Source organism: Phalacrocorax aristotelis, chromosome 1 (genome assembly GCF_949628215.1).
Source record: "Phalacrocorax aristotelis chromosome 1, bGulAri2.1, whole genome shotgun sequence".
In the NCBI taxonomy this organism is placed as follows: domain Eukaryota; kingdom Metazoa; phylum Chordata; class Aves; order Suliformes; family Phalacrocoracidae; genus Phalacrocorax; species Phalacrocorax aristotelis.
This window is the reverse complement of record NC_134276.1, coordinates 3,076,003-3,095,252: the sequence shown is the minus strand read 5'-3', so window position 1 is coordinate 3,095,252 and position 19,250 is coordinate 3,076,003. Positions and strand designations below refer to the sequence as shown.

The 19,250-nt window shown below is 49.0% G+C and overlaps 1 protein-coding gene across 2 annotated transcripts in view; it reads right to left on the bottom strand.

Annotated features, from left to right (window-relative positions):
• Nucleotides 1–4,179, bottom strand: part of UVRAG (UV radiation resistance associated) — a 104,202-nt gene extending 100,023 nt beyond the window's left edge. The window contains exon 1 of one of the 2 annotated variants that reach the window (XM_075112855.1): nucleotides 3,917–4,179. In XM_075112855.1, the coding sequence (XP_074968956.1) occupies nucleotides 3,917–3,997 (81 nt within the window). In that variant the 5' untranslated portion in view covers nucleotides 3,998–4,179. The remainder of the gene's footprint in view (nucleotides 1–3,916) is intronic. The other variant, XM_075112936.1, reaches the window with a different exon arrangement.
• Between the last annotated feature and the right edge of the window lie 15,071 nt (nucleotides 4,180–19,250).

Genomic DNA, 19,250 nt, shown 5'->3' with positions numbered 1-19,250 from the left:
ATGATGATAAAGTACTAGGGGATATTTTTGTCATTTTCTAAAATGGTTCTAGCCATTATTTCCAAAGGATCTCCTTCTGATCCTCCCAGAACCAAACCCAATTATACCTATCGTTTATTCATGCCCTGGTTAGCCATCCAGACAAGAGGGATGTTTCAGTCTATGGACACGGATCCGAGTGAATGCCTGAACCACAGACTGGCTTTAAACAAATGACTATTTGTTTAAAAAAGTATGGGTTCTTTTTCTTCCTTACAACTCCCTAATCACTCACTAAAAACTGTGTGTCGGTAGAGCTGCTTGTACAACAGCAAATGCAGTTCAAGTTCAAGCTTGCGGGTCTTCAAACACTCTCTCACAGTTCATTAAAAGCTTCTGTCTCTCCAGTGTTGGAATCGATAGCAAAAGCTATCAATGTCAGCATGAAGGAAAAGTTTGAAGTGCTGGAAGTTCTGGAGCTCACAAAGATGCACCTTCCCATCTCTAGACAACCACACATGACATCTGGTTTGGTCAGCACTTAGCACAGTAATATTCAACAAATCATTTGACTGCAGCATGACTGGCTCTCTATGTTAAGACTGCTTTTTTTTTGTCCAGTCCCTTCCATCTAGAATAAAAGAACATGAAAGGTTTGGGTCCCCCACCCCCCCATCACTTTGAACTGCTTACAATGACAAGACTGAAAAGTCCATTTTGAGGATTTAGAAATCAGTGAGTTATCATGACACTCCTGGCTTTCTGGTACTGAGCAACTAGGAAGAGATAATGCTAACAAATCTCTGCTTTTAAAGGGTAATTATTTGACGACACATTTTTGGTTCTGTTCGACTCAGTCTTCCAGCAAAAGAAAAACAACATCCTGGCACAATTATTTAGGGATACAAATTGGAATTCTATGCTTAACCAGTCGCATTTCTTTACAGCTACATCCTCCATTTCTCCCACGTAAAATGTGGAATACAACAGCAAACGGCATTCTTAGGCCAGGTCATCCCGCCACCAGCCAACAAATTAAAGAATAGCCTGACACAAGTGTGGGCATACTAGCAAAGGTTTTGGACACAACTTCACTCCTGCAAATGCGTCAGTGGAAGTAGTTTTATTTTCTAGTCAATGCAAATTTCACTGGCACAATTATATCTAGACTAAACCCAAATCACACCTTCAACACTTCGGTCATTAAAAAGTCACTTCAGTCACTAAAAGCACTCACCTTAAGTTCACATTTGAGAATTTGTTCCTTAGAGAGATTTAAAGCCATGACTCAGACCATCTTAGCCTCATCCTTACAGTCCAAAAGCGCAGCACTGGGTGTTCTAGAGCAAACTGCCTACTAAAACAAACCACCAGGTTGATTTCTGTGCTGGCAGGGAGAAAACAGTTACCTAGTGTTAAAGGATCAGACAGATTTCTGCGTTACAGAAGTGGTACAACAGACTGGAATGACTTTTCCATGATTCTGCAGAAAAATATCTCCAGAGTGATAGCCCCTCAAGGTAAGGTAACTTTGCAGTTCAGTAACAGACTTTTAAGCTCAGATAACACCATGTAAGAGGATGATTTGTTATCAGCATATACAACTGTAGTTTCAGAGCTTCTTGATTTGATTGCAAGCACTGACACAGCACGCAGATACCTCCGCACATGGTCCTTATATTTGCAGAGCACACAGCAAAACAATACCTCAGACTTTGTCACAGCCTTACACTTCCTCCAATTAACATTTCTTCAGCACCCATACAGGCATCCTACATGGCTTAAACTAAATATTTACTCGACTGGAATGTCCTGTAATTGATGATTCAGTTTCTGCTCCTACAAACTCCTACAAAAGTTTCTGCTCCTGGAAAAAAGCCTGTGTTTTGGTCTCACTTTCACAAATGAAGCCTAGTGACTAATAACTAAGGCTTCTCCCTGCAGCATTCACTTGGTTCTTGCACAAGCCTGGGAAAGAATAAATCCAAAAATTCAGCAGGGAGAAGGCCACGCTTGACCTCCTGAAGGATCCACTGCTCCCTGTGAAGTTCATCCAAAGCAGTGCTCGCATTTAGGTTCATTAACATAGAACAGGACCATATTTTACAATAAGTACTTGCTCTCAAATTAGGGTCAACACTTGCACAGTTCCGGTGGCCAAGGGCCATCTCCATTCCCCACCCTCGCCCCTAAGTGGATGTCTGGTAAATCACGTTTAGCCGAGGAGCAGTTATATCTTCAGTTTATTTTTCTCTAGTAACTCTTCATTTTCACACCTGGTAACACATAGCTCAAGTAACTCAGACCATGTGTCTGCTTCTTAATAACATCGACTGCACCAAGGCAATGAACCAAAACGTCAAGTGCAGTCTCACATCTTGCAGCATTTCTAAAGAAAAGCACGCTTTGCTAAGTAATTATTCCCTCCTCCACTGCTACTGCCTAAGCTCCCGTTCAATAAAAGTCACTGCGTGCAAGAGGCGAAAGGGCACAGACTTAGTTTGATACGGATTGCTAAACCCTCATGCAGAGCCTAGACTCCCTCACTTAACCTTGCTCCTAATGCTCTCCAAAATTAAAAAGTGGGCTGGTTGCCCAGTAAACCGAAAGCCAACTACCAGCAAACAGGAAAAACAGAGTTAGCTGAAGGAAGGATGTGATGAGGAGGGAACATTTCACCGCTTTTCAGAATACACTGTATGCTTTATCCATGCTCACCCCCCCACCCTGTTGCCAGACGCAGCAGGAGAAGAGAGGGCACCCAGCTGCTCCCGCCTCATCGGGTACCCGAGCTTAAAGCCAGCTTATTTGGGTGTTATCGATGCTGCAAGCCCAGCTTTAGTTTGCACCCAGCACCTCTATGGGCAAAGCCACAGCCGCTCAGGGAGAGGGAACCCCCCCACTGACACGCCAGTACTGCCAGGAGAGGGGCACAGACCCCTGCCCCCGTGCAGAGAGGACTTCACCCCCTCACCTCCCTACCGGCCCAACAGAGGGTGCTCAGTCCCCACTACCTCGGGGACCCTCCCTCTATCAGCTCAGGGTCTCTGCCTCAGGCATCCCCATACCTCAGGGAAGCTCCCTTACACCTCAGGGGGTACCTCTACACACCATCACCCCACACTTCAGAGCACCCCCTTTCACCTCAAGGAAGCCCCCCCCCCACTGCTCAGGGTACCCCTCCTTTACCTCAGAGCACCCCTCCTTTTCCTCAGAGCACACCACCACCACCTCAGGGAGCACCCCCATCTTCACTTCAGGTCACCCTTCACCTTAGGGAGCATCCCCCCCTTCATGTCAGGGCATGCCACACCTCAGGGAGAACTCCCCCTCACTTCAGAGGACCCCCCACCTCAGGGAGCTCCCCCACTACCACTCAGGGTACCCCACACCTCAGGGAGCACCCCCCTTCTCCTCACCTCACAGCACCGCACACCCAAGGAGCACCCCCCTCTTCACCTCAGGGAGCACCCCACACTTCAGGAGCGTGCCCCCACCCCTTAGGGCACCCCCACACCTTAGTTAGCACCCCTTCCCTTCACCTCAGGGAGCACCCCACACCTCAGGGCACCCCCCTTCACTTCAGGGAGCACCCCACCCCTCAGAAGCACCCTCCCTTCGCTTCAGGTAGCGCCCCATCAACTCACACTATCCCACCCCTCAGGGCACCCCCCCACACCTCAGAAGCAGCCCCCCCTTCACTTCAAAGCACGCCACACCTCAGGGAGCCCCCCCATCACCTCAGGGTACTCCACACCTCAGGGAGCACCCCCCCTTTACCTGAGAGCACCCCACACCTCAGGAGCACCCCCCCTTTACCTCAGGGCACCCCCACACTTCAGGGAGCACCCCCATCACCTCAGGGAGCACTTCGCTACCCCTCAAGGCACCCCCCACGCCTCAGAGAGCGCATCCCCCCGCCCGGGGCCGGCCGTACCTGCTGCGAGGGCAGCTCCACATGCAAGGCCCGGGTGGCGGAGCCCGGGGGTAAAGCGGCGGGGCCGGCAGCCGAGCTCATCCTCACGGCAGGGCAACGGCCGGGCAACGGCTGCAGGGCCTGGGCATGAGCCCCGCGGGCCGCTCCGCTCCCCGCCGCCGCCGCCGCCGCCGCCGCCGGGCACCCAGGGGTTAATGGCGGCAGCAGCACCGGCCCGGGCTGCTCGCTACGGAGCCATGTTACCGCAGTGCCGGGAAGGGGCGTCCCGCGCCCTCATTGGCCCGCGCCCCACCGAGGCGAGACCCCAGCAGCGTCCTTGAGACATTACTGGTTAAAAGGAACGTCAGTCAACGCTCCTCTCCACCGCCCCTGTCAAACCGTTTGGAACGGGAGCCGGGAGTCGATTGGAGGGTCGACTTCCGGAAGGCGGGACGACGCCTGGAGGAGGATGATTGGAGGAAAGAGGGTTTGATTGACATCGCTGGTCCCCGTCACGTGCGTGGGGAGATGTTTTTATCACGTGGTGGGACGAAAATATTTTGCTGGGGGGTGGGGGTGGAGGGGCGCTGTTGCCATGGCAACTGTCGATGGCTCCTGAGGGGGCCGGGCCGGGGTCCCCGAGAGGGGGCGGCCCCCCGACTGGGCCCTCATGGCACCCCAGCCGGCCCCACAGCACCCTAACCTGCCCCACAGCACATCCACCTGCCTTGCATCACCCCAACCTGCCTTGCATCACCCCAACATGCCCCACAATACCCTAAACTGCCCCATAGCACATCCACCTGCCCCACAGCACCCCAACCTGCCCCACAGTACCCCAACATGCCCCACAGCATGTCTACCTGCCCCACAGCACCCCAACCTGCCCCACAACAGAACCCATCCCACAACAGACCAACACATCCCACATCACCCCAACCTGCCCCACAACAGACCAACCAATCCCACATCATGCCAACAAACTCAACACCATGTCAACCCACCCAACGTCAGGCCAACCCACCCCACATCAAGCCAACCCATCGCACACTACACTGACCCACCCCAAATAATGTTCACCCCTCCCACATCATGCCAAGCCACCCCACCTCACCCCAACTCACCCCACATTGTGCCAACCCACCCCACATCAGGCTGAGCCTGATGTCAACACACGCAGAGACCCAAGACAACCATCCCTCAGCGCCCACCTCCATCCCACCCCACCCAGCCAACATCCATCCTGGCCAGAAGGACCATCCCCACTGGGGCGGCACCATCCCCACGTACCACACAGCACTGGGACCGCCAGTCCTGTCCCCGCGCCCCACCGGGGCCACCCGTCCCCATGGTGCCCTGCAGTGCCTGCCCGGCGTAGGCAGCTGAGCTGGAGACACTCATCCCCATCGCACTGCCGGGGACCGGTACGGGTTGTGCCGAAACACCCGTCCCCACACTGCCAGGAACGCTCGTCCCACCGCCCCGGCAGCGGCACTGGGAACGCCTGTCCCCGGCGTGCACTGCCGCACTGGAAATGCCTGTTCCCACCGGGCCGGGCGGCTCTGGAAGGGTTGAGTGTGGCATGCAGTGCCGGAAAGTCCTGTCCTCCTCTCCTCTTTTCCTCCTGTCCTCTTGTCCTCAGCCCTGTGCAGCTCCCACACCAGGGTGACCTTCCCCACTGGAAGCCCACCAAGCCGAGTTTAATGGCCATCCTTGCAGAAGTCATCTTCTTCCACCCTCTTCCACCCTCACGCTCCGTTGCAGCCACTTGCCATGGCCTGCCTTTCCCCAAAGTACTTCCTAGGAGTTGAAAAGGGACCTGCCAAACTTTTCCCCTTGGTAATTCCCCATGTCATCACAGAGTGACACGTCGGTGTGGACTTTTTTTTTACAAAATTGTGTGATTTGACGTGTGGGTGCCCAATAAATTCGATACCTCAAGCTTACGTTTCAGGCATCGCGGGCCTGGAGTTGTGCTTGAGTTCTGAGTGTTGCTGACTCTGATTAGGAGTTATCTCAACACAGTGACCTTTTTTTGGAAGGTCTTCTGGGAACCAGTCTCCCTTTTTTTCTTCTGATTAAAAAACCCCTAATATTTCAGTATTTTCAACAGTAAAGTGCTCTGTTTTCAAGGATTTAGAATCCCGAGCCACGTTGTGGAGATCAGGAGGTTTAAACATAGTAATTTTGGACCTGTTGTATCAGCTTGACTCACCTCCTGGTGTCTGGTTCATTACAATGCACGTGCTCCTTCCCTTTGAACTTTCCACCATCACCTTGGAGGATCAAAACTTGCTTTTTAACATAAAGTTTAGGGTTGGTTTTTTTTGCTGAAGGTGTGAAAAATGTACTTGGAATGACAAAAATGATCATAAACTCTAGAGATTTAGGGAAGCTTGATGAATTTGAAACTCTAGATATGCTTCCTCCAGTGAACAAAACTAATTCTAGCTCAGAATTATATATAAAATCAGAGAGGATGACAGTTGTAAGAGTAGTTATTCCTGAGATAAATCTCTCCTGAGATAAATCACTTAATGGAAACAGAGTGGAGATGCCACTGCTTGTTTGCCCAAAACATCAAAGAATTTAAAAAACAAATCAATCCTCAGATGGTGCATGACTCTTCTATGACTAATTTATGCTGATTTGGTGAATTTAAAGTCCATAAGACACTACTGTAGCAGGATTTTCCTATTTTTCTTCATTTCCACAGGATCAGATGACTACCTCAGCACTTTCTTACAATACTGATGTTTAGAAAAGTCAAACGAGTTACTTAACATAGCAGCTCACATGCCCTGTATATGGAGATCGCATTTAATTTGCTGCTTAATGTAGACTGAGAGCTCTAACCCATAATTCAGGGACTAAAAAGCAAAATTTTCCCCAGAGGAAAATGCAAATATGACCCCAAATCCCATGTTGATTTATTAATGATTTTTGTAACAGTAGAACTGATATAGTTCTGAAAAAGTCTCTGCAGATTTCTGGCTGATGCTAGCTAAGGTTTTGGCCTCATATGCTAAAAATTTCACATTTATCTTTGTTTTTTGGTCTCATAGCGTGACAAGGAGCTGTTTGCAAGGGCATTATAAAATGCTCATTGTACCCGATACCATCCCATGGTAGTATTGGGGAGTTTCTAGGGATAAGGTTTCGGTTCTGCGTTTGATTTCCATCAGCTTTGAGAGGTTAAGTCCATCCCTTGCATAGTTCACTACAGTGACCATTCGACACGATGAGAGCCATTTAAATACCCGGGTTGTGCCTGAATTCGAACAGAACAATCACCTTTTTTGGGCTTAAAATAATTAGTTAATTAATACGGATTCATGGATTATTTTAACCAGAGCATTTGCAAGCTGCAGCCGGGGAGGACTGTGGCTTCTTTTATCCCTGGATTATGAGCAGTCACTCAGAGCAGTGATGCAGGAGCAGCACTGCCACTCTCAGCCGTATACGTGGCATTACGTAGAACCCTATGTAATTAATGACGCCCTAGGAAATTGGCATTTGAATTTGTTAACCACATAAAAAGGCCGGTGTTGTCTGTCTGCATCGATTTGAAGATCACAGCATGACCTTTATTACATCCCAGTGGATGTTCCTGCAGCTGATTATCATAAAAGATTAAATTCCTGCAGCTGCAGCAAGTGCGCGGATGCACGCAGCGCTCCCACCTCCGTGACCTGCCCGTCCGCCCAAGCGCAGTGGTGTGGCTGATACTCTCGAGAGATGGGATGCCATCCAGAGAGGCCTGGGCAGGCTGGAGAGGGGGGCCCATGTGAACCTCATGAGGTTCAACAAGGCGAAGCGCAAGGTCCTGCCCCTGGGCCGGGGCCACCCCTGGTACCCACACAGGCTGGGGGATGGGGGATGGAGGGCAGCCCTGCCGAGAAGGGCCTGGGGGTGCTGGGGGTGAAAAGCTGGACACGAGCCGGCAACGTGCGCTCGCAGCCCAGACACCCAACCGTGCCCGGGGCTGCATCCCCAGCAGCGCGGGCAGCAGGGCGAGGGAGGGGGTGCTGCCCCCCTGCCCCGCTCTGGGAGACCCCCCTGCAGCGCCGCCTCCAGCTCGGGGCTCCTCAGCACGGGACAGACACGGGGCTGCTGGAGCGGGGCCAGAGGGGGCACAGAAATGCTCCGAGGGCTGGAGCCCCTCTGCTGCGAGGCCGGGCTGGGAGAGCTGGGGTTGTTCAGCCCGGGGAAGAGAAGGCTGCGGGGAGACCTTATTGCGGCCCCCCAGGGCTTAAAGGGGGGCTGTAGGAAAGGTGAAGGACTCTTTATCAGGAAGTGTAGTGACAGGATGAGGTCTAATGGTTTTAAACTGAAAGGGCGTAGATTTACATTAGATATTGTGAAGAAATGTTTTACGCTGAGGGTGGTGAGACACTGTCCCAGGTTGCCCCGAGAGGTGGTCGATGCCCCATCCCTGGAAGTGTTCAAGGCCAGGTTGGAAGGGGGTTTGAGGAACCTGGTCTAGGGGAAGGTGTCCCTGCACATGGCAGGGGGTTGGACTAGATGATCTTTAAGGTCTCTTCCAACCCAAACCATTCTGTCATTGCTGTCCCTTTCGAGATTCTATGATTCTATGATCTTCAGTTTTCTTCAGGTGAACCCAACAGGAAAACAGGAAATTAAAGGAGTTTTCAAAAATGTCATCTGATTACGGAGCATGTCTTCTGTTCAAATGTGGTCTAAACTCACACCAGCAGCTCCTCGCCTGACCTTATGGCAAGTCTTCTGGACATTTTTTTGTGGAAAGCAAAGCCAGAAAATAATTAAAATTATTTTTAAGAGAACTTGAGAAAGAAAATTTAACAAAATAGGGTAAACAGTCCTGCATAATAAAGCATATTTTCAAAACCTCTCTGGAGAAAACTAGATGAAATACCACTCAGGAATTGTCAGAAATGCCCTTTGAATACTGAAGTGCCATTTCTTGAAGCACTACTATATCAGTGCTCTTTTTGCTTGGTGGCGCTGAATCTGAGACACACAGGCTAGTGTCCTTTCGAATGACACGTGGTTGAGAAATACTGCCTGCAGGCCATTATGGAGATTATTGAATAGACTTTATTGCAAGTTTTGGCATGCTAGAAGCTTTGGGAAAGGAAGCAATGACCTTGTGACTAAGGGTAATTCCTATTTCTGCCGTAGATGGGGTCAAATATGCTTTTTATTGGGGTATGAGATCATTGCAAAATCACTCAAATGAGCAACCATGCTTCAGTGATGGATGAGAGGATTCCAAGTGCAGAGCAAAATACTTCAAGTTTGTGAGCTGTTTAAAGAAGAGGAAAAAGCTTAAGCTTTGCCACTGAAAAACTATCAAATAATGTAATGTAAAGCCACATATGTGTGGTTAAATGAGCTTTTTTAGCTTTGCCTTTGGAGACATCAAGCTCAAGCAGCAGAGACTAACGTAAGAGACCGGGTCTGTAGGCACTAAACCCTGGACCCTTTTATGTCCAAGGTATTTCACAGAATCCCAGACTCCCAGACTGGTGGGGGTTGGAAGGGCCCTCTGGAGCTCATCCCGTCCCACCCCTGCTGGAGCAGGCACACCCAGAGCAGGGGCACAGGGCCACGTCCAGGCGGGGGGTGAATGTCTCCAGGGAAGGGACCCCACAGCCTCTCTGGGCAGCCCGTGCCCCTGCTCTGGCACCTGCACAGCAAAATGGGTTTCTCCTCATGTTCAGGTGGAACTTCCCGTGTTCCAGCTTGTGCCCGTGGCCCCTTGGCCTGGCGTTGGGCACCACTGAAAAGAGCCCGGCCCCATCACCCTGACACCCACCCTTCAGATATTTATAGGCATTGATGAGACCCCCCTCAGCCTTCTCTTCTCCAGGCTGAACAAGCCCAGGTCTCTCAGCCTTGCCTCCCAAGGGAGATGCTCCAGCCCCTGATCACCTTGGCACCTCTGCGCTGGCCTTGCTCCAGCAGTTCCCTGCCCTTCTTGAACTGGGGGGCCCAGGACTGGATAGAGCGCTGCAGATGTGGCCTCACTGGGGTGGAGTAGTGTGTTTCTGTATTTCTAGTTGCAGGCTAAGATGTTCAGAAAAATGCTGAAAATGAGTGCTCAAGTTATAGCTCATTAAATTCCAAGGTGGGGCTTTATTAATTTGCAAGTAAATTGGCCACTCTTTGCACTTCACCATCGCTGTCGGCTGCATAAATGGTTTTGTCAATTGCTTTCATTAATTTATCATAAGTTTCCTGATTGGCCCGATATAGATAAACCCTGCAACAGATAGAGAGACATCATTGTATTCTTGACATGTCATCAAGATGTTCTGGTCACGTTATGTGCACAGAGGAGATCCCTGCTCAGCAGAAGACATCTTCAGGTCAGCTCACAACCATTAGAGACAATTTCCATGGTGGACATGGAAGGGGATTCCTGGTGCTCTGGAGTGCAAATGATGTTTAGAATATCTATTATTATCCTGGTGCTTAGAAGAGCTATTATCTTAATGGAAAAACTTCCTTCTCAGACTCAGATATATATTTTAAATGAGACAGAGTAATGAAGAACAGCAGCACTATCTCAGAACAAGGTCTCGCCCACCTCAGCCTTTATTCCCATGCTGATTTGGTTGTACAAGAAGTAATTGGTAATTCTGGTAATTTCTTTAGGCACTGGGTGTTGTTTTGCTATGTGGACTTTAGTGTTTGACACCTGGGCTCTTCCCTTGTCAGAGTCTTCAGAGCACAATTGCAAAATATGGAGCAACAGCCCATAAAACAAACCTAATTTCTGGGAAACACTTATTGCTTTAAACCATATTGTTTTAAAACCATGTGTGTATTATTTCTTTGAAGCCTTCAATATACTAAAGCAGTGTGGTTTGGGGGAAAGGGTGTTGTTTGTTTTGCTGTTTTTTCTGGGTAGCTTGAGAAACGTGTGGGTAGACTGAAGTCATCCGGCCAAGATAGGCTGATCTCAAATCCACTGAAGCCAACAGATTAAATTTAAGCATTTTTGGTGGCTTTTTGATCAAGTTTATGGTGAGATTTTGAAAAAAAAAAAAAAAACCCTCATGAAGTCATGCTGGCTTGGGATGATGTTCACCAAGTGTCCAAGACATCACGATGCAACTCAGCTCAGCGATGAATGCCACAGCGGTACTTGTACCTAAATTAGCCCTGATACACTTTTTCCCAACCTTTTCTCACCAACCTGTGTTGGATTCAGTCTGTTCCAACCTTCTTAACTATCCTAGAAAGCTTTTTTTTAATAGTAAATCCAAATATCTTTTCCTGCTGCCTTTAAAATCTGTTGTCGTTTGCCTTATTTTCATGCTGGACGCATGGATCTGAGATACTGGCAAACTTTGCACTCAGTTTTGCTACAAGAATCTCACCCACCAGTTATAGTGAGTACGTGAACCTGAATTTGTTTCTTTGGAAAAGATATCTCAGCGCATTTATTCCTGCCAGAGGGTTGCCAATTAGTTTAGAAGTTGTTCAAATTAGCTTGTTGGAAAAGCTAAACAAAAGCTTATTGTCCAAAAAAGCTGGAGGGGGGCCAAGTGGCAGGGGATTGTAAGAATTGCCTTCAGAAGGATGTTATGACCTTATCGCTGTGGCTATAAAGAAAACCTTTTACCAGAAAAAGTTTAACAAGTTCAATAAATGTTCAAAGAACCTCACAAAAAGCTGCTCGGTTTGGTAACAACATGAGCCGTTTCTTGATGTGTTATGCTTTGAGCGTGGTAAAAGAGACTTGCCATGCAAAGTCATGCTGTGATCTTCCCAGGTTTCACAAGCGAGGGAAAATCAGGCCAAGATAGTTTGGGATGAGGATGTTTTAAAAGGCCTCCTGCAAATGGCCCTTGGGATTCAAGCCATGAGCCTGCAGTGTGCTTACTCAGGGACGCGTCTGCATTTAAAACAGGAGCTTTTGGCTTTCTGGGGACTATATATGAGTTTCGAGTGAGGGAGAGCTTGAATCCTGCTTAAACAAGGCTTGGCAAGTTGCTGTTTTACCTTCTGAATTGCTGTTACAGCATAGATGGGAAAATGTTATTTTGGATCAGTTATAAAACCAGAACTCCAGGTCATTAAACATGTTCCAGGGTGGAAGATGCTGTACAAATATACATGATTACTGAATGTGCTTGGTAAGTGAAGAGAGGCAGCTGAGCAGATTTATTTAACCATAGAGACACTTAACATCATGAAATAAACAGCAGAGCAGGGAAAAAAAAAGGAGGATTAATCAGTCTGGGATAAGGAATCATATTTTCCAAGGTTTTTTTCCCAGAGTTTTCAGTTGATTGTCAAAGGCGGTTATATCAGTCCTCACTGCTTTGGGATTACACCAGATATAAATGTTACAGGATTTAGCTTATGCACTGCAGTGTTGATAATTCTGGGGACTGTCCTAGGGGTGTGCTGATGAAAGTGGGCTACCTCTGAAACTCCCTGTTCTAACACACATGCTTTGTCCACTGTTGATGCTTCTTGGACTGATGGAAATATGTCTGTGTCTTCTGTGGCTTGGGTATTTTCTAAATTATAGGACTTGAAAAAGAAATTAGAAAAACTCTTATAGGATAATATATTGAGCTGAAGTAGTAGCCTCCGATAGCTTAAGTGCCTGGCACAAAAATAGCTCAAATGCTATTTTCCTTTGGGATCATCATTCTTTAATAGAAAGTTTCAGTGTATCTAACTTCAAAGGAAGACAAGCGATTGCTTTGGAGAAGGAACAGACAACAAGCAACTTCTTTGCTCTGAAAGTAATTCTACAACCTCAGATCAGCTGCTAAAGCATCTTTTATGTCAGAGAAATTAAATCAGTTACAGCTTTCTGTTTGCTCACAAGACACTGACTCTGCACAGGTCACAGAATGCCAGGTTGGAAGGGACCTCAGGGATCGTCTAGTCCAACCTTTCTAGGAAGAGCCCAGCCTAGACAAGATGGCCCAGCACCCTGCCCAGACGGCTCTTGAAGGTGTCCAACGTGGCCGAGTCAACCCCTTCCCTGGGGAGATTATTCCAGTGGTGACTGTCCTCACTGTGAAAAATTTCCCTCTGGTGTCCAATCGGAATCTCCCCAAGAGCAACTTGTGTCCATCCCCCCTTGTCCTCTCCATGGGACTCCCTGTAAAAAGGGAGTCTCCATCTTCTTTGTAGCTGCCCCTTACGTCCTGGTACGTGGGGATGAGATCCCCTCTGAGCCTCCTTTTCTCAAGGCAGAACAAACCCAGCTCTCCCAGCCTATCCTCGTACGGCAGCTGCCCAGTCCTCTGATCATCCTGGTGGCCCCTCTCTGGACCCCTTCCAGCCTGGCCACATCCTTTTTGTACAGCGGGGACCAGAACTGTACACAGGACTCCAGGTGTGGCCTGACAAGCCCTGAGTAGAGCGGGATGGTGACTTCTTTCTCTCTGCTGCCAATGCCCTTTTTGATGCAGCCCAGGTCCACCCACACCAAAGCAGCTCAGTGATCTTTTAGCACATGGGGTCCATCACACCCACCTACCTCAAAGCAGTCGTCACCAGTCACACACTCGCACTGGAGGCTACATTGAAAGCCCATGTATAACAACCAGAAGACACTTTCTGATTTCAGTGGACTGTATATCGCTGCCAAAGGCTGGGGGTTCATCACTGAATAACACTGGGTCTGCAAGTTGCTGGAGGGGCCGTCTTCCAAGCAAGGTGCAAAAATCCTAAGGTCCTGTATAGGCATGGTCATGAAATATCCCCTGCCACATTGTCAGAAGTCCCTGAAGAAAATTTATCTCTGAATTCTGCTTGAATTGAAGTCCCTCCCTTTACTGCATCTGCATTTTCATCTTGCAGAGGTGGTATTGTGATTTCCTCACTTAATCTCATGTGTAATGTTTATGCTTTCTACCCAAAAGTGGTGGCATTTCACCAATGGGCAAAGTAAATCCTTCTGTGGAATATTTATAGAGCTCTTTAAAGCCCTTCATATGGAAAGCCTGTGCAGGATGATCCGTTAATGAGTATGAAAGCTAAGCATGTGTAAGGAGAAAAAAAATATACACATTGGCTGGGAGCCCACTGGCTGTGAAGCTTTCCCAGGACAGCATTTTTACCAAAACCTTGTACTCTCATTGGCTATTAGCACCTCTAGGACAATATAGTGCCATTATACCAAACTATCAAGACTTTCATAATCTTTGACTTATTTGGTATCATTTGTACGTCATAACGTCTTGACTAACTCTTCACCAATGAAACCTGTACATCCATTTAGAAAGGATTTGTTGGAAGGGGCATCCAGGCCCTTTGATGTGACAAGGAGGGAGAATGGATGGGTAGTATGATTGCTGCTGCTGTACAACCTGTTTGGATAAGCTATCTGCCATCCACTACCTCCAACCAGTCGTACAGGAGAGCTATATCCTTCTTCCTAACCCTCCTGTTACTTTATTGAACAAGACATGGTTTAAGACATTCAGCAGCCCGGTCACTTCATCAAGGATAAACCTGTCGTCAGGATGGAGGTCGATGGCTCTTCAGGCTCGGTTGGCATTACAGCCTTGTGGTGGAAAAGCTCATCTGACAGTAGAGAAAATGGGCAACAGCTCGATGGCACCTATTGGTGTCTGAGGCAAACCCTAGTCAGGGAACTTAATGTTTGGAGAACTGAGCGAGTTTCCCCAAAACTCACAGTCTCAGTGTGGGAGAACAGAAATAAATGTCAGTCCAGTTCTTTCTGATGCCTGACCTGGAGAAGGTTATTAGACAGCAATGTTTGTATTAAGGAATCCACAATAAGAGTGTTTTGGGGATGCCACGCAATGGGAATATGAGATCTTGGCACAGAGGCTAATATTTGGCTTGGTCAAACATGACAAGAGGGCCATCCTGCACTGTGTAACCTTGATCAAAGCACAACAGATAGAGCAGAGCAAAGCCAGTGACTATTTTGGGAAAAAACTGATGTGTGATCAGCTACCAAGGGTGGAATAGATCTGGGAGAAACCAGGGAACCAGTAAATGATCAGACCATGGATGGAGTTCAAATTCCCACCAGGCTTCTCTTATAGCCCTTTATAGCCTGTGAAAACATCCTCACCCCCAAGCCCCCCAGGCCAGAAGAAAAGATAACCACAAAGCAGAGTAGAGAAAGGTCTGCATTGGCTTTTTTCTTCCTGCCCTTTCACCTGCAAAAGGTGGCCCCTTGAAACCCTGGCAGAAGTAGGCAAGAAATTGCCCATTTTTGTGACGGTCTAGATTTTCCTTTAGAGGGAAAAACCTCATTTAACTGAGCTTTTGCCAAATAGCACATTTTCCCCAAGGATGTTTTTACAGCATGAAGCTTAGAAGGATTTGCAATGTCGAAATTCATCTGTTATTCCACGTGGTACTGCTGCTTGGGCTAAATTGGCGAAATATTTATCCAGAGGGTAATGCATCCATTTCTGCTATGTGCCTTCTCCTCATACAAGGCCATTCCAGTCTGGATTAGTGGTTTCTCGGCATTGCTACTTGGCATTTCCCCAAAATGTTTTTCTTCCTTATCATGGAGTTACTGACAGGCACCTCATGAGGGCAGCATGTTCTCTCTTTTTCTTTTTTCCGCCTCTTTCATTAGACCCTCCTCTGGTTCTAGACTGAACCAAAAAAAAAGTGTGTACGCACTACGAATGACACTATTTTGCTTATGCTACTTGAATTAACGAGGGTCTTGAAGCAAGCTGGTGACATCCCACCTCATGACATGATGGCGCTACAGAAATTATTGCTGCCCTGCTTTGCAGATAGGGAAAAAAGCAGCTACGTAAACCCATGTAACATGCTCAGGATGCCCTGTGACTGGCAGTCCAGGAAGGAATAAATCACTGAGGGTGGCCTGCACCCAACTGCCAGGCTTCCTGCAAAATTTAGTCATTTACTCTTTTGCTCCAGCATTGTTTGCCAGGGGGACAGCTCTGATTTGAGGCAAAGGGGTTAAAATAGGGCATAAACTATGTAAATGCATGAGGAAGAAGACGTGACAGAGGAAAGTCCTCTCTCCCAGCCTGTAAGGAGGCACTAACAGGCACAAAAACCATGTTGAAAACCCCCCAGCTACTTTCCTTCCCTTTTTTAACAGGCATGTTTGTGAGGCCACTCCCAGCGAGAGAGAGGTGCATCTGTCAGGAAGGGTCAAGTATAAGAGGGCAATAAGACTGAAACCAGATAGAGCCCCATGCGGAGAAAGGGACAGGGTTATCAGGACTCTTGCAGGTATAATGAAGTATGGGAGGAGGGCAGGGAGGTCTTAAAGCACTAAAGAAGTACAATTGCACTTTAAGGTCAAGCTAAACAAGAGCAGAGGGAGGGAAGGATGCTGAGCTAAAGACAAGACAGGCCCATGGGAAAGCAAAGATGCCAATTTCAAAAAAATACCCTGTAAGAACAGCTTTATCAGGGCTGGTCTATCATGGGCAGGAGCCTACCTCTTGTTATGGCCAAAGAAAGATGCCTGGACAGCAAGAAGGCAAGAATATAGCGATACCATCCTGACACTGCCCCAGCAACCTGTAGTGTGGTCACCACTGAGTCAGAGATGAGAACTTTAACTTCTATTAATATTTAGGCTATTTTACAGCACAACCTCTTTTCATGCTGTGTACGTCAAAGGCAGCCCTTTCCCATGAAGTCTCTGTGTTACTTGGGCAAGGGCATAAGTAGGAAAATATAGGTGCAGGGGAAGGTATGAGGCTAGCATGTCCTGGGCTGGTACTTTGGACACAAGGTGAGATCAAAGGAAAATTCCACTTTTATAGGCTGCTGGTAAGTGGATAGAAAAGACAATATTCAGTGCCATTCTTATGTTAGACCTCAATTAAAGAGGCTTCCAGCACAGCCAAAAGTTCATAGAATCATAGAATCATCAAGGTTGGAAAAGACCTCTAGGATCATCACGTCCAATCCCCAACCCAACACCCCCAGGCCTCCTAAACCATGGCCCAAAGTGCCACATCTACATGTCTTTCAAATACCCCAGGGACGGTGACTCCCCCACCTCTCTGGGCAGCCTGTGCCAGGGCCTGACCGCTCTGGCAGGGAAGGCATTTTCCCTCACACCCAACCTAAACCTCCCCTGACGCAGCTTGAGGCCATTCCCTCTCGCCCTGTCACTGGTGACTTGGGAGCAGAGACCAGCCCCCCCCTCACTCCAGCCCCTCTCAGGCAGCTGCAGAGAGCGAGAAGGGCTCCCCTCAGCCTCCTCTTCTCCAGGCTAAACCCCCCCAGCTCCCCCAGCCGCCCCCCAGCACACTTGTGCTCCAGACCCTGCCCCAGCCCCGCTGCCCTTCTCTGGACACGCTCCAGCCCCTCCAGGGCCTTCTTGTCCCGAGGGGCCCAAACCTGAGCCCAGCACTCGAGGTGGGGCCTCCCCAGTGCCGAGCACAGGGGCCCCAGCCCTGCCCGGCTCCTGCTGGCCACACCAGGGCTGACACAAGCCCGGGGGCTGGTGGCCTCCTTGGCCACCTGGGCACTGCTGGCTCATGCCCAGCCGGCTGTCAGCCAGCACCCCCAGGGCCTTCTCCGCCGGGCACTTCCCAGCCCCTCTGCCCCAGGCCTGGGGTGATGCCTGGGGTTGGTGTGACCCAAGGGCAGGACCCGGCCCTTGGCCTTGTTAAACCTCACACAACTGGCCTCGGCCCATGGATCCAGCCTGTCCAGGTCCCTCTGCAGAGCCTTCCCGCCCTCAAGCAGATCGACACTCCCACCCAACTTGGTGTCACCTGCAAACTGACTGAGGGCGCACCCGATCCCCTCATCCAGATCACTGATAAAGACATTAAACAAGACCATCCCCAACACTGAGCCCTGGGGAACCCTGCTCGTGACGGGCCACCAGCTGGATTCAGCTCCGTTCACCACAACCCTCTGGGCTCGGCCATCCAGCCAGTTTTTACCCAGCAAAGGGTACACCCATCCAAGCCGTCAGCCACCATCTTCTCTAGTAGGATTCTGTGGGAGACAGTGTCAAAGGCTTTGCTAAATTCCAGATAGACAACATCCACAACTTTTCCCTTACCCACCAGGTAGGTCACCATGTCTTAGAAGGAGTTCAGGTTGGTCAGGCAGGACCTGCCTTTCATGAAGCCATGCTGGCTGGGCCTGATCCCCTCATTGTCCTGCACAGGTTTGGTGAACACACTGAATATTATCTGTTCCATAACCTTCCCCTGTACCGAGATCAGGCTGACTGGCCTGTAGTCCCTGGATCCTTCTTCCGGCCCTTCTTGTAGATGGACATCACATCAGCAAGCCTCCAGTTGTCTGGGACCTTCCCTGCTAACCAGGACTGCTTATTAGGCAGAGCTGGTCCTGCCTTGCATTACAAACAATTACAGAACATTTATTAGTGCAGCCCTTTCCAGGAATGGATACTTAATTGGAACAGATCTCTTGCTCCTCTGCTTCGGGGAGATTTGCAAGCAGCAGCTGTGCTTTGATATCACAGAATCACAGGTTGGAAGGGACCTCAGGGATCATCTAGTCCAACCTTGATAATTGAGTGCATTGCTTGGAAAAGCTCTACAAGAACTGACCTCCTCCAGTTTGTACCAAGAACAGAGCATTCATGGCTTTCCCTGACATGCATTTCCAGCAAAGTCACCAGAAACCCAGCCTCAATGTTTGCTAGTAGAAAGCATAGAGGACCAAACCAGTTTTACTAGGAGGGAGAAGGGGAGGTTAACAACACACCAGGTTTATTTTCTGGAGCAGGAGGCTTCCAAAGTCCATTGCCCAGGCCTGACAAGGCCAAAGAATAAGCTTAGCTTTCACCTTGAAGAGCAGCAGTGTCAGCCTGTGAAAGTCAGCCAGCATTGATGGACCACTTCCATAGCTCATAGGCCAGCCCCAGCCCAGACAACATGTTAACCCCCTAGGTGTTGCTAAAAAAGAGTCCAAGTGAACTTTACAGCAACGTGTGCTATTTCTGGAGCACTTTGCACCTCCAGTAGTGGAAGACTAGGGGGCTCTGATAGGAGCTGGAAGGATTTCCTCAGCTGAGGACCAGGGATGCAATCCAGCTCTGTGTGCTAGGGAGCAACAAAACCCAAAGCTGCTGAAAGGAGCATGAACTTTCTGTATCTGCTCAGCAAAGGAGGTCCATAGAGGTAGGTTGCTTTAGCTCCTTATACACTGACAGGGAGAAACCCACCCTAAAACCACAAAGATTTGCTCAGCCTATCCTGGATGTCCCATGCAGGGACAACACAGACTAGCGTGGGTCTGCTTTTGGACAGCCAGACCAGTTTCCTCCCCATAACAGCCAAGGCACAGCTGCAATCGCACAAACAATTGCTGTAACATGAACCCAGCGACATACCACTGCAACACCAAAGAGACCAGAGCAGCCCAC